We start from the raw sequence: 14,187 nt of genomic DNA, 5'->3' as shown, positions 1-14,187 counted from the left end.
TTCTAATAGGTGGGTAGGTGAGCTTTATTTAATTATGGCTTTACACAAACAAGCAGTGTGCTGGTGCATGCTTCTCAAAGGTCTCTGCTTAGCTCCTCTCCTGCTTCATGTTGGGAGCAACAAACTATGATTGGTAGCCAAGATTTGGTTTTGGGGTACCACTTATAGTTCCCTTGAAGAAAACAAACCATGAGCCCAAGTCTGCATAACAACAAGCCAAAACATGCATTTTGTTATTTCTGATGCTGCTAATTCATGTTAAATCCATAGGTAAACATCAACTGTGTTTTAACATTATGTATACTGAACCAATGGTGCCCCCACTCCTTAGTTCATCCTAAAGTGTAAAAAGGATGTAGCTGAGGAGAAGAGGGGCTAGCAAGAACCTCACTCTGTCAGAGCTCTATATCATGTTGTTGCACATTCAGAAAAAGCTCATCTTCCTCAGAGGAACAAGTTGCTCCTTCCTCCTCCTCCTCCTCCTTTGTGCATTGCAGTCTCTGTTATTCTCTTCTCCTTCCACCCCATTTCAAATGGTGTGGGTGGGTGTGTACATATACATGCACACATTTCTGTATGATGTACTGTTAAAGCTACTCATCCACCAGGGCCCTGCCACAAACTGAAATAGAATATGTTAACTCCAGAATCATGTTCCATATTAAGCTCAAGCTCTTTTCTTTAAATGTACAAAATGTTTGTGCATTGTTCAAAATTTCAGCCAAACAAAAGCTAGCCAACTCAAGTAATTGATTCCTTTCTGTACTCACATATTGCTATATGTGTTTGTACCATATTCTTTATGTTCACTTTTCCTTTGTTGCATTATTTGTTGATGTTCAATTTCATTATGATTAAGATCACACACTTTCTGTTTTCAACAGAGACATCTTGCTTTTGCATACAGACCTGCTACAAATGTCTTTGTTGTTCTGTCAGTTTCTGGTTTGACTTGTGTATGCCTTTGCACTTTTTATTAAGGTTTCTGCCTCCATGCTCAAGCAATTTCCTAACAGTGGTCTGAACCCAGGTCTTTTCAACATGAATCCCCAGCTTTCTCCTCAACAGATTGCTATGTTGAGCCAACTTCCGCAGATCCCCCAATTTCAGCTTGTAAGTAACTATCCTACTACAGTAGCTGACTGAATTTTGCATACTCCTGTGACTGTTTTTGCAGCTTTAATCTTTTTGGGAAAATGTTGTACTTCAGATCTGTGGAAATATATATTTAATTGTTGAAAAGGCACATATAAGTCATATGCAGTTGTGGGGAGGGGACACTTTCTAGCAATGACTTGTACCTTTACAGTAAATCAAGCTTCATACTAGAAGTACTGGGCAGAGGCACGCCATACATTTAAACCACATGACTTTCCCAAAGTATCCTAGGAACTGTCATTTGTTTAGGGTGCTGGGGATCATAGCTCTGTGAGGGGAAAACTGCAGTTCCCAGGACTCTTTTGGCAGGTGAGTCATATGCATTAAATGTGCATTAGATGTCCTTTAAGTGCTTGGTGTGGATCATCCCACTATTTCTAATTAGATGTAAAAGGGAAGGCACTGCGCTCATCCATAGGCTAAAACGTTCATGGTAAGTTTCTTTTATTATAAAAAACTTACAGTGCTAGTCATATCTGCTGAACAGTGCTCATTTGCCAGCAGTTAATGCCTATAAATAAAGTCCTTCATTACCTCCTCTACTTGCCTTCCAGGCTTGTCAACTCATCCTCCAGCAACAGCAGCAGCAGCAGCAACAACAACAGCAACAACAACTGTTACAGAGTCAAAGAAAGATTTCCCAAGTAGTACGACAACAGCAAGAACAGCAGGTACAATATTTAATCAGCAATGTATGCATGAGGTGTACAATAAAGCCTAGCAATATACCAAGAAGATGTTATTAAAGCTTTATTATTGCTTGAAACTAATGCACTGTTCAAAATATAATCACTTGTTTGTACTAAGATAAACAAATTCTTCTTTATTTCATTAACTGCAGATTGCCCGTATGGTGAATGCCTTTCAGCCACAACAGAGGCAGCCTGGCATGAAACATTCTCCATCCCATCCAGTTGGGCCTAAACATTTAGACAGCATAGTACCTGGTGGTCTGAATGTGAGTCTCTCAGATATACCAACCAAAGGGCAAATTCCTGGATATAGTTCAGGTAAGCACTGTAAATAACTAAAACCCTGTGATCTGCTTTGATTTCTTAAGTGCTAAGAATCTGTGTACCAAACGCAAATACTGGATTTGTTGTTTGTGTCAGTTGGATTGCTGAATCAGTCTTGCTACATAGAACTCTAGCTTCCGTTCTTCTCTGCAGAGTGTACTTCAGCGTTATGTTGACTCACTAGCTTTATTTTCAAACAGCCTTGCTTATTGCAGGATATCATGTTACAAAAAGTATTTGTACAAAGGCATAAGACAGCCTTGTAGTGATGAGCATTTGCATCATCTCAGCCATCTATATGGTTTAAAAACATAATTATAAAGCAATTTAGCTTAAAACAAGGGTGGGAAATCCTTGGCCCTCAAGTTGTCATTGGTTTTTCACAGGTTTTGGTTCGAGTGGCATGGATTATGGCATGGTAGGAGGGAAAGAAACTGGAACAGAATCTCGCTTTAAACAATGGACTTCTATGATGGATGGATTGCCATCTGTAGCTTCCCAAGATGCCAATATGCACAAAAATGGTGAGAGATTCCAGCTTACGTTATCAAAAATGATTTTACAGGGTATATTTATATTGCCACTTTTTGCCTCTAGTGAAAGCTAGGACAGCAGCTTCTCCTGTATTGTTGTTTTGCTGTGAGATTGTTGTATTTTGATTGTTCTAAGCCACTGTTAGCAATGCAAATGCCTTTGGAAAGGTAATATATAAATCTGAACAAATCATAATGGGCTTTTTGTTTTGGTAACCTTTTTTAAAAAAGGCCACTAATTTTGTATCTTGTTTTTCTTACATTATATATATGCTATTTTCTCTCTTACTCTAGTGCAGGGGTTGCCAATGTGGTGCCCTCGGGCACCAGTTTGCCCTTCAGTATTTCCTGTAGCACCCATGAAAGGTCTTGGTAAATATCCCCTCCAAATTCCACAATGCATGAGAGACTGTTCACTCTTCAACTTAGTTCCTGTTTGCATTGGTGTGTCCTTTCCTATATGCCTCCATGGCAGCCATTTTGTCTTATGCCACACCTCCATAGCAATCATTTTGTGACTGCCGTCCACAACACTTTCACAAAATTCCAGATGTGCCCACAGGCCCTCAAAAGTTGGTGACCCTTGCTCTAGTGGCTTTATTGTTACAGTGAAACGGGTATGAATTGCCATTCTGCTTTTATGTTAGGTTTGAGCCCTGTTTCAGCTGCTACCATGATGTCCTTTTGTCAAAATAATATTTTTCTTCTGCTTTCCAGGGACGATTGTGCCCCCTGGAAAAGTACGAGGGGCATCACCCTATAACCAATTTGATATAATCCCTGGCGACCCACTGGGCAGCCACACAGGTCCTGCTGGAGATAGTTGGTTACCTGCCAAATCTCCACCAACAAGTAAGATTGGAAGCAAATCCAGCAATGCCAGTTGGCCTCCAGGTAATTTCAGTGTCCTTGAAAACTGTTCATAAATGTTACATCCCAGCTTATAAAATAATATTTTTTTACTGCTGTCAATGTGTCACCGCTGTCAGTGGCTTTCCGAGCACAGCAGACTGGTGCTGTGCAAACATGCATTGTAAGATTTGTAAGATGCATTTCAGATTTTGGACCGTTTGCCTGTATGAGGTTGTGTAAAACTTGTTTCAGAGGTGTAAACTCCATTTTAAAGAAACCAAACTTCTTTGGTCTGTATAAATGACATGAACTAAGCACTTTTTTATTTTGTGTAATTTATTTCTTGGGAAGGTTTAGGGTTAGGATAAAGTTGCTACACTGAACAGTAATGCCCTACTCTTGACCACTGGGAATGTTATACAGTAATACCTCTTACAAACGTCCGCCTTGTCTAGTGTCCATTCTGGCGAACGTCTGCGGCAAACCTGCAAGTACCGGAATGGGTTACTTCCGGGTTTGCCGCATGCGCAGAAGCGCAAACTGCTCCGTACGCAGACGCAGCGCTTTGCCCTGCGTCCTTTTTGGCTAGCAGCCGGGGCTCTGGAATGGATCCCGGCTGCAAAACAAGGTGCGACTGTACAGCAGTTTATTTATTTCTGAGACTTCACCAAGCATTGTCTCTCTCCCATTATTATTATTATTATTATTATTATTATTATTATTATCATCATCACCACCACCACCCTGAATTTTGAAAATAGGTGTGTTTTAAGCCTACTCTTGAATTGGCATCTTTATTTTTTGTGATTTATATTGTAATGGCAACTGGCTACAGACAATAAAAATGTGACTGATTGACTACATACACACATATAGTAGCAATATTAATTTGTATGCTTTTCAATCAGAATGTAGAATAACATTTTAATTGTTATTTTTGAAAGGGTAGGAAGGAATGGAAGAGCTAATAAGGGACTAGGAAACACATGTATGCCTTTACATTTGTAATTAGATTCCTCTAATAACATTATCTGCACACTCAAACTGATCTCCCAAGACCCCAGAACTAGAAACTTGGCACCACACATTCTTGGACACCTCATATTTGTTGGAAGAATTTAACAAATTTAAGTCTTGAATATTTCATTTGAAATACTGTATGATTATTGTTATGTTTCAGAGTTTCAGCCAGGAGTGCCATGGAAAGGTATTCCAAACATTGACCCTGAATCTGATCCCTATGTGACCCCAGGAAGTGTGCTGGGGGGTACAGCCACATCCCCCATTGTAGATACTGATCACCAACTTCTGCGGGACAACACCACAGGTTTATTTATTACATAATACAATTTCTGTTTACCTTGCAACTATTATAACTGGAATAACAAGTTGGATCAGCAAATACATGTTTGCTGATTATAAGTTGGGGCAGGGATACATTTGCAGGGGAGAATCAGCAAAATTGAGGGTGGTTAATCTCTCTACACAGCCAATTATTTTTCCTTATAACCTCTTCTGCCAGGCCCCCCCCCCCCAAGCCAGTCTTAGTCGCAGTTTTAGACTTAGCTAGAGGGGAAAATAGGAAAATATCTATCTGGAGGGTAAGCATTGGTGAACCAAGAGACTGAATTAAAACCCTGTTTGCACTTAGCAATTTCCCCCTGGAAATGCCCCTGTCGTGTATTAATGGCAGTAGGCAAATACAAACAACCGTATTCTGCTCTGTATTCTATTCTAAAGTTTGAAGATGCAGATGTTACTATGGTTTAATTTATGTTAAGACTAAATACATGGATCTGCAATAGGTTTCTGCCATTCATTGTCATTGCTAGAAATGTCAGTTGTCACGTAAATTCTTTATTCATCTATAATATTTTTCTTTACCTTTCCTTATTATGCCATAGGGTCTAATTCTTCCCTCAACACCTCGCTGCCTTCACCTGGTGCCTGGCCCTACAGTGCCTCTGACAATTCCTTCACAAATGTTCATAGCACTTCAGGTATCTGGTTTCCATTCTCAATGCACCTAGCTCACATTTTGTATTGTAGATGGAAAACATTGAGATATTTAAGCATATATAGCAGTGCTTTGTACAATAGATAGTTGCCTGGGTTTTTTCCTCAGTGTAACTTTTTTTTACGTATTAAATAACTCCCTGGTGAAGTTTTTTCAGATCCGTGTACTATATTGTCGCAAAAGCGTGTAGCCTGGATCACATGCAAATATACTTCGACAGACTAAAATTATGATGATCTGTGTTATGTGTATTAACTTTCACTAATTGATTGGCTTTTCCTTTCCTCTGTTGTAGCAAAGTTCAGTGATTACAAATCAACATGGTCCCCAGATCCCATAGGACCCAATCCCCCTCATCTCTCCAACAAGTGGAGAAACAATATTTCCTCAAGAAACACTACAGGGCTACCCCGCCCACCTCCTGGTCTGAGTAATCCAAAACCATCCTCTCCCTGGAGCAGCACAGCACCCCGCTCACTCAGGGGGTGGGGGGCACAGGATTCAAGGCTTGCCTCTGGTGAGTAGAATTTCCTAGCATTCAAGTTCCACTAGTCTGGATATGATAAGACCTTTAGGGGAGAGAATGTTATAATTGCTCAATGAGAGAAAAGAGAATGTTCTATTTCTCTCTCTTAAAAGGGCTATGGGATGTTTGTCAGAAACTACTGAGGGAGATACAGCTAGACCCTTCCTGTCAGAAGAGGTCCTTGAAAGTTGACAAGGAACATGTATTGAATAGTTTGTGGGTGGGGTCTCAAGAAGATACAGTTCTTCATGTTGTCTGTGCAGATCCACAGACTTCATCCTCACAAAGTAGCATCTAGCACTTTCTTGAAGGGGTTTAGGTGGAAAGCTAACCTCCCAACCCCCAGTGTGCACACTCAAAAAAGGTCAGTGTGGCTCCCATTTTTTCTGATCACTGCAGCAAGAGAAACTTTCACTTACCCCTGAGAGAGCATATGAGCTAGGCCCTTCTTTTCCTTCACTTCATCTTTTTCACCTTTTTTTCTCTACAGTGGATTTAAAAAACAACAAAACAAAAAACCTTTGTGCTAATTCTGCAACAGTGCTTGCCTCACTCTCAAGCGGGTGCTTGTGGTGCAACTGGCACTTTTTAAGAGGTGTTCAGTTTGTGGCAGCAGACTACCTCCTTAACTTGGTGAGGGACCTGTAATGCATATGGTTCCAGCTGTCTATGTTTCAATAGGCAGACACACAAAATCACTTGTTTCAGGCACAGGGAATGTTGTTAGAGCAGGCTGTCTTTGCCTTCAGTGCCAAGGTCAAAGTCACCAGAGCAGCACAAGCTACACAACTTTGTTCCACTTCAGTTCTGCTCATGTTGTTGATGGCAGGCACTGTATCATTGAACCGATAGGTCACTTGTGCTGTGGAGGTCTTCCATAGCTTGCTTACTACACTGTCCTCTATGGGAGCTGAATTGCCCTTTACATTGACCATGGCTGTTAACCTCTCCAGCCTTCACTTCTGCCTCTGATTCTGCACTGCTCTCTGCCACAGACTCTTTCTTGCTCACTAAGCCCTGTTTCCTCTTCGGCTTCTGACACCTCCTTCCTGTCTGCTCCCTCTGACCACTCATCATCATCCCACCACCAATCCCTGGGCTCTGAGTCTTGGAGGCTCTCCAGCTGGTTCCTCCCACCACTCAACATCCAGTCCATGACACCCAAATGTGTTTTTCTTTTCTAAACTTCAGTCCCTTCTTTTAGAGGAAAACACCAAAATCTTCCTCTGAAAAGAGATAAACTGGTACTCAGTGCCTTGTGCATTTAGCATTTTTTAAGCATTTCACTATCCCCCAGAAGACTGAGGTCTTTGGCCACTTCTGGACCTTCAGGATGTGTCATAAGTCCAAAGACATGCAGGATGGTAACCCTTGTCAAATTCTTTTAAGTGAAAGCAAGCATCTTTCATGTCAGAGCTTGGTCCACATCCACAGATTTGGAAGATGCTTAGCCTTTCAGCCAAAACTTTGCTGTTTGCCTCACTTTGCTCTGAGTGACTGCAGCTCCTCTATAGGATTGCAAAGTTTTAGAGCTATTTAGAACTGTCATCATTGCACACTTCTGTCAGTAAGGGATTTTGATCTTCCCATAGATAGATGACTGCCTACTTATTGCATCCACTCAGACCAAGTTGCTTTTACACTTTGCGTTCACACCATCGGGCTTCTGTATCAATGTGGCAAAGTTTCCAATACATCACCCCATGTGCTCTTTTTGATTCTGGTAGAAGTTTATGAATCTCCTGTCCTCTGGCTGAGCTTGAAACCTTATTGCAGGATTGAGGCACCTCAGCCCCAGGGGTTGAATTCTGCACTCCAGGCCTTTCTGTCTTTCCCTTGGAACTTTCCCCAGGCAGTAACCTTCACTGGTTGTGCTTAACACCCCAAATGTTTTTGCCAGGCTGCAATGTGTCCTTGAACTCTGCTAATGTCACTTGAATTTCTGGAGGGAGGATAGACAGAATTGTGTGAGTGTGTGTAGAAACTAGCTCACTGTACAAAAGCTAAAAAATTGCATTTGTTGCTTCATCCACTTTTGCCTCTGGCTTCACCCCCACTGTCATGTGGCCCTTGGAAGATTGCAGAGAAGGAAATGTCCTCCTTTGACTGAAAAAGGTTCTCCACTCCTGCCTTATTTGGGTGGCTGCTGACATGGCAGTTCAACGTAGATTCTGGGGCCAATGGCCTTGAGAACTGTCATCCACCCATCTGAGAATGTGTCCTCTTTAATGTTGATTTCTGTATGTGTTCCAGCCAGGAGTCAACTCCCAGGCAAAACATCTCATCTTGTCTTCTCAGTTCTGCATTCCTGTCATGGTTTGATCCTCAGCAGCTATAGTTCCACTTGATACTGTAACTGCAAATGTCATTTTGACCTGCTCTCCATCTCATGTTTCTTTATATAGCTGCCGCAACAGGAAATTGTTGGGAAGGTAGAAGCCATACTCCTTTGAGTGTGCTCTTATCTTTTGAAAGTTCTGAATGTTACTTTGTGCAACTGCAGAATCCATATGTGTAGCTGCACCAGTGACCGCTTGAACAACCCTGTCTTTCATGTTAAATGTGGCAAATGAAATGGTTTCTATAAAGCACAGAATTCATTCTGGTTTTCTGTTTAAGATAAATTTTGAAGTAGGTCTCATCCAAATGTATCCTGCTTACTGTTTAATCATTTGCAGCCTCTACCTGGAGTGATGGTGGATCTGTTCGTCCCAGCTACTGGCTGGTTCTTCACAATCTCACTCCGCAGGTATTTCTGTCTTCTGCTTCCTTTTTATTACTGAAACAAGACTATTCTGAATTGTTGATTATTTTAAATAAATATTGTATTTATGTACCAACACAAGCTAACTAGTATGACAGTGTGTTTAGGACATGAGAGACCTACTGTAAACCACATTTTCAGCTTTTTTTTTTAATTGGATTGTGAATTAATTGCAGTGCTTGTTTTAGTTGGGCAAGTAAGCAATTTTGTGAATGCAAAACATAGTGTTGTCGTTTTTTTACAAAACTCCCAGTCTTCAGGATGCTAGGCAGAATGGCTAGTTTTCTCTCTTATGTTTTCATAGCGAAACCACAGAATGTTTCCAGCACTGCAGCCAAAAACAAAGGCCTGTAAGGTTCCTTCAGCTTTTGTTTGCGTCTGCTGAGACACCATGCTTTCTCAGTACAGTCATACCTTGTGTTGCATTAGGTTCATGTTGCGTCTTTTCAGTTTGCGAACGTGGCAAACCCAGAAGCGTATACTTCTGGGTTTTGCCCCGTGCACGTGCACAGAAGCATTCTGCACACTTAGCACATGTGCAGAAGCGGCGCTCTAGTTACAGACTTTTCAGGGTGCGAACGGCACCCCAGACCAGATCAAGTCCGTAACTAGAGGTACCACTGTATTTTGAGCTTAGTTTATTTCTCTTGTGGCATTTACAGTAATTGCCTGATATTTTTGGTTTGTATATAGACCATACTATTTCAGATATATTTACAAATGAAAATACTTACCTCCCCCCCATAAACCTGCTGTTTGTCTTTGTTCTTCCAATCTGTTCTTCACAAGATTGATGGGTCAACTTTGAGGACCATCTGCATGCAGCATGGTCCACTGCTGACATTCCATCTCAACCTGACCCAAGGCACCGCCCTTATCCGATACAGCACCAAGCAGGAGGCAGCCAAGGCCCAGACTGCACTGCACATGTGAGTTACACCAACAACCGTTCCTGACCATTTGCAACCTCATTTTGTCGGTAGATGGAAGTCTTGTGTACAAGAGGTAGCCCAGTAATGTGTTTCGTTTGCCTAGTGCCCAGATTTGAAATGGCATTAAAGAGTTTTTTCCCCCCAGGGGCTCCTGGAAGGGCAGTGCTTACACTGGGATGGCTCCTCCCATCTGGCTGGACAGGCAGGGTCAGTTAAGGATCCTTGGCTGGGGGAGGCACCATCCCCACTTTCGCCAGACCTGCCTTGCCTCTTACGTTGGTCAGACAGGTCTCTAGTGCTGCAAGGCTCCTGACGCAGCACATTTTTCCATTCTCATTTATTTTCTTTTAGCTTGCATTTTTCCATTTCTTATTTAATTTCTTTGTCCTTGTAATTTTCTTTCTTTTAATGACCTTCCCTCCTCTCCTTTTGCCTCTCTGGCCAAGGAGGCAGACTCGGCCAGCTCTGAGGAAGAGCTCTGTATTTTTCATGAGGAGGCTCTCCCCCAGAGCCCACAGGAAGGCACCCAGGCTGCTTCTGCTGCCCCAAAGAGCTCAAACGCTCTACGCAGTGAAATAGAGGCTGGACAACTGATTTGTGCAGTAGTGCAACAGCAACAGTTCCCTGTTTCACAGTTGACTTGTGCCGCAGCAAAAGGAGCTTGTGTGTACCATTTCTGGCTGGCCCTGGAGTTTCTCCTTTAGTCTTCACCTTTCCCTGGACAGGGGAGCCCAGGGGAGAAGCACGGACACCAGGTATGCTAGACTAGACGGTCCGTTCTCTGATCCAACAGGGCTCTTACGCAGTATCTAGAAGGTACAGGCATATTCTGTTATCTGGCTGAACTGTTCTCACCTCCAGGCAAAGTCCATTTTGTGGCCTTCCACTAGATTGGGAAACTAAAAAAGCAAACAAAAATATTTCAGGTAATGGTGTGCCTCTTTTTAAAAGCTAAATTAGTATTCTCTTTAAAAGCTTTTGAAATATTTCTGTTAACTTAAAATATTTTAATATGGATCTCAAAAGGATGTTCAATTATTATTCTCATTACTGTATCCAATTACATTTCAGTTTGGTTAACTATTTGAGTGAGAATAGAGAAGAGATTAGATAAGTCAAAGCTTTGATTATGACCTGATTGAGGCTTGGCAAAGCATAGTTTGTTGTTACTTACTTGAACTACAGCAAGCCTCAGATTTATATGCTCCCTCTGCTCTTCCATCTCTCTACTTTGAATGGGAAGGGGCAAGGGAAATTTAAAGCTCTGTCACTTTTTGCAAAAACTGCAGCTTCCTTTTTCATCTGAATACAGGAAATTGGTTTATTTAACCGTAGTTAATTAATTAATAAACTAGTATATCAAAGCACCATTTGATCCTGGTTTGATAAAATCAAATCTTGGTTTCCCATATGTAAATAAAAAGGGAAGCATTTGGAAGAGGCATGGTTGTAGTTTAGTTCAGTTACCCCAGGTGCATGAGATCTGGCTATACACCTCTGAAGTTTCACGTTTGCACTTCATCTATTCTGGGCAGACATGTTCTTTACTAGCTTTTCCTTGTCTTCTGTGCTCTTTTGCCCTGTGCTCATGAGTTTCAGCTTAATTTGTTTCTTCTCCCCTCACTCTGGGGAAGAGGGCTGTCTGCTGGGGTAGGGGCCACCACTGGCAGCTGGATGGTAACAGCTCAGCAGGATGCTTGCGCTGCCTCTCCCCTCAGGGAGTTTTGAAGGATTATGTGAGAAGCATGAAATTTATGTTTCTTGCATGTAAGTGGCTTTCTTAACCAAAAATTGTGGATGGTATATCCATTCTTGTATTCATCCTGAAAGAAGAAATATTTTTGGCGCATGTTTCATGCCAGCATTTACATTTGGCAGTATTTTTGTACACGAAGAACATGCAAATTTTGTTGCTGCCATAAGTTTGTGGGCTCTTGGGGAAAGCAGTGGACTTGCACATTTGTGAGGTGACCATGACTCTGCTTGCAATGGGCTACAAACTGGGTCTTACTTGCCTTGCAAAAGTACACTGATATTTGGACAAATGTTAGGGTCCCAGTATGAATATTTGCAACTCTTACCACTATTCTCAGGAATCTCGTTTGTATATCAGATTCCAAATTTAGAAAAACTTTTGTAAAAATATGCATACATGCTTGAACCATTTTTTTTCTTTTAAAGTAAAAGAAAACAATATTAATTCTGGAAAACAAATGTAGTAAGGATGAGGGCACTATATAAATATTGTTCTGCTGCTCACATTAATTTTCTTTGTTGAACACTCTCTCTCTCTCTCTCTCTCTCTCTCTCTATATATATATATATATTTGCAATGTTAAACTGTGGATTTGGCTCGATTCTGGGATATTTTTCCCTGTTAACTTTTGTTTCTGTTCATTCTACCCTATTTTTTTAGGTGTGTTTTGGGAAACACTACCATCTTGGCTGAGTTTGCCACAGACGAGGAGGTTAGTCGCTTTCTGGCACAAGCTCAGCCTTCTACACCTGCAGCAACACCCAGCACACCTGCAGCAGGCTGGCAGTCTCTAGAGACAGGACAGAATCAGACAGATCCAGTGGGACCTGCTTTGAATCTTTTTGGTGGGTCAACAGGGCTTGGGCAGTGGAGCAGCGGTGGTGGCAGCAGCAGTGGGGGTGACCTTGCTGGTGCTTCATTATGGGCCTCCCCAAATTACTCTTCAAGCTTGTGGGGGGTTCAGAGTGTAGAAGATCCCCACAGGATGGGAAGCCCTGCTCCCTTACTACCTGGAGACCTTCTAGGCGGAGGGTCGGATTCAATCTGAACTTAAAACTTTCAACTCTGACCTCGTGACCTTTTTTGGAACAGCAGCAGCACTAACTTGACCTTTTCTTTTTTTTCAACTTGCAATAAATACATTTTAAAAGGAAAAAAGAAAATGGAGAGAGAAAAAAAGGTGGGTCATTGACAGGACTGTCTGAGCACATAGTTGCCTCCCTTATAACTTCAGTTTTTTCGTTTGGAATATGAATCCAAAAAGAGAACATATCACTCTTGAAATACTTGAATCATGAACGCCAACTTAGAAAGACAATGTGAAGCAAGTACACATACCATTCAAATCTAAACACAAAAATTTAAAAAAAATTAGTTTCTAGTTTTTCACTTTTTCATGTTATACGGAAGTTGTTGCTACGAAACATATATACTGAAAAATAGCTTTTTAACTTTGTTTGCACTGGGTGTGTTTCCGTCCTTAGGTCTACTATGTCGGGAAGGGGCAGGGTTCAAAAGAATTGGGGGTGGGGTGGGAGGGGAAGACTTGACGGAGCCTCACTTTAAAAAACAAAAAAAGGAAAAAAAAACACTTTGTGATTGGCTGGTTGATATATACCAGTATGTTCTGGCACATGTAACTGCCCCGTGTGTGTGAGTTTCTGTGAGAGCGTGTATGTGAGCATGATTGTGTGTGTGTGCGCGCATTTTTGTCTTGGAAAGCTGCATTGCTGTTGGTCAGCAACCTACCTGGCTAGGCTCTTAAACTGAATAATGATGGTGCCTGTGACTGGTGCAAAATCAAATTGACCTGTGTTAAAATCTGTCGGTGGTATTTTTATTTTAGCAGGGTATTCAGCGCAGTACAGATCTTGTTCTGACCCTGTCATAGAGCAAAACACTGCCATATCCTAAGGATTTGGTGAGGGGGTGCCAGTGTGGGAGTTCAGGGTTTTGAGGGTGGGGAGGGGGGTGATCTGTTTTGCCTAGAAGTGTATTTCTGTCTCTTATGAGACTTTTTGAGTGAACCCAAGCTTACTTTTTATGACAAGGCCTTTCACCTTTTGGGGGACACCAGGGGGTAATGGGCATCACATTTCTTTGTGACAAAGACCTATGTAATAGTTGAAGCTTCTGCAGTCCTTAAGAACCAAATCCTGTAGCTATTCCTCAAGTCTGCATACTAAGGTTCTTATCCTTTCATGGAAAATCCACCAAAATTCAGGCCTAACTGTATTTTCTTAAGTGGTCTGCTGTTTGTGACAAAACTAAAATGTCAGTAGTTTGCTGGCCTATCTTGTATTGTGAAAGCACATGCAGCAACTTTTGTTCTCCTTTCTCCATAGTGAGCGTTACCTGTGCCAGGCCTAGGTGTATTACAGCACCAGACCATCACTGACAGAAACGTTTACTTACGAATGTTCTTAAACCAGTGTGTACTTTGAGCATTTTTTCTCTGTGTATTTCCTGTGTATGTCTTGCTTAGGCAGGCATATAACTAGCAAAGACTTCTTTTGTTTATAAAGTATTGCACCTTTATTATTTTTACTTTTCCCTGTACTGTTGCTTTTTATTGTCGGTATTTAAAGAAAGGTTGTATGTTGTTGATGTTGTTGTTGATGTTGTTGTTGTTT

At 41.6% G+C, this 14,187-nt stretch overlaps 1 protein-coding gene across 15 annotated transcripts in view; it reads left to right on the top strand.

The window, feature by feature from the left end:
* Window positions 1-14,187, top strand: part of TNRC6B (trinucleotide repeat containing adaptor 6B) — a 95,900-nt gene extending 81,713 nt beyond the window's left edge. For all 15 annotated transcript variants that reach the window (XM_077934948.1, XM_077934944.1, XM_028746130.2 and 12 more), the window contains 11 exons: window positions 982-1,113; window positions 1,713-1,829; window positions 2,000-2,168; window positions 2,561-2,698; window positions 3,425-3,601; window positions 4,740-4,886; window positions 5,464-5,559; window positions 5,872-6,093; window positions 8,781-8,851; window positions 9,656-9,795; window positions 12,215-14,187. In XM_077934948.1, coding sequence (XP_077791074.1) covers window positions 982-1,113; window positions 1,713-1,829; window positions 2,000-2,168; window positions 2,561-2,698; window positions 3,425-3,601; window positions 4,740-4,886; window positions 5,464-5,559; window positions 5,872-6,093; window positions 8,781-8,851; window positions 9,656-9,795; window positions 12,215-12,602 — 1,797 coding nt within the window. In that variant the 3' untranslated portion in view covers window positions 12,603-14,187. The remainder of the gene's footprint in view (window positions 1-981; window positions 1,114-1,712; window positions 1,830-1,999; window positions 2,169-2,560; window positions 2,699-3,424; window positions 3,602-4,739; window positions 4,887-5,463; window positions 5,560-5,871; window positions 6,094-8,780; window positions 8,852-9,655; window positions 9,796-12,214) is intronic.

The sequence above is a fragment of the Podarcis muralis genome, chromosome 10 (genome assembly GCF_964188315.1).
Source record: "Podarcis muralis chromosome 10, rPodMur119.hap1.1, whole genome shotgun sequence".
NCBI classification, from domain to species: Eukaryota; Metazoa; Chordata; class Lepidosauria; order Squamata; family Lacertidae; genus Podarcis; species Podarcis muralis.
This window is presented reverse-complemented; position numbering and strand designations above follow the sequence as displayed.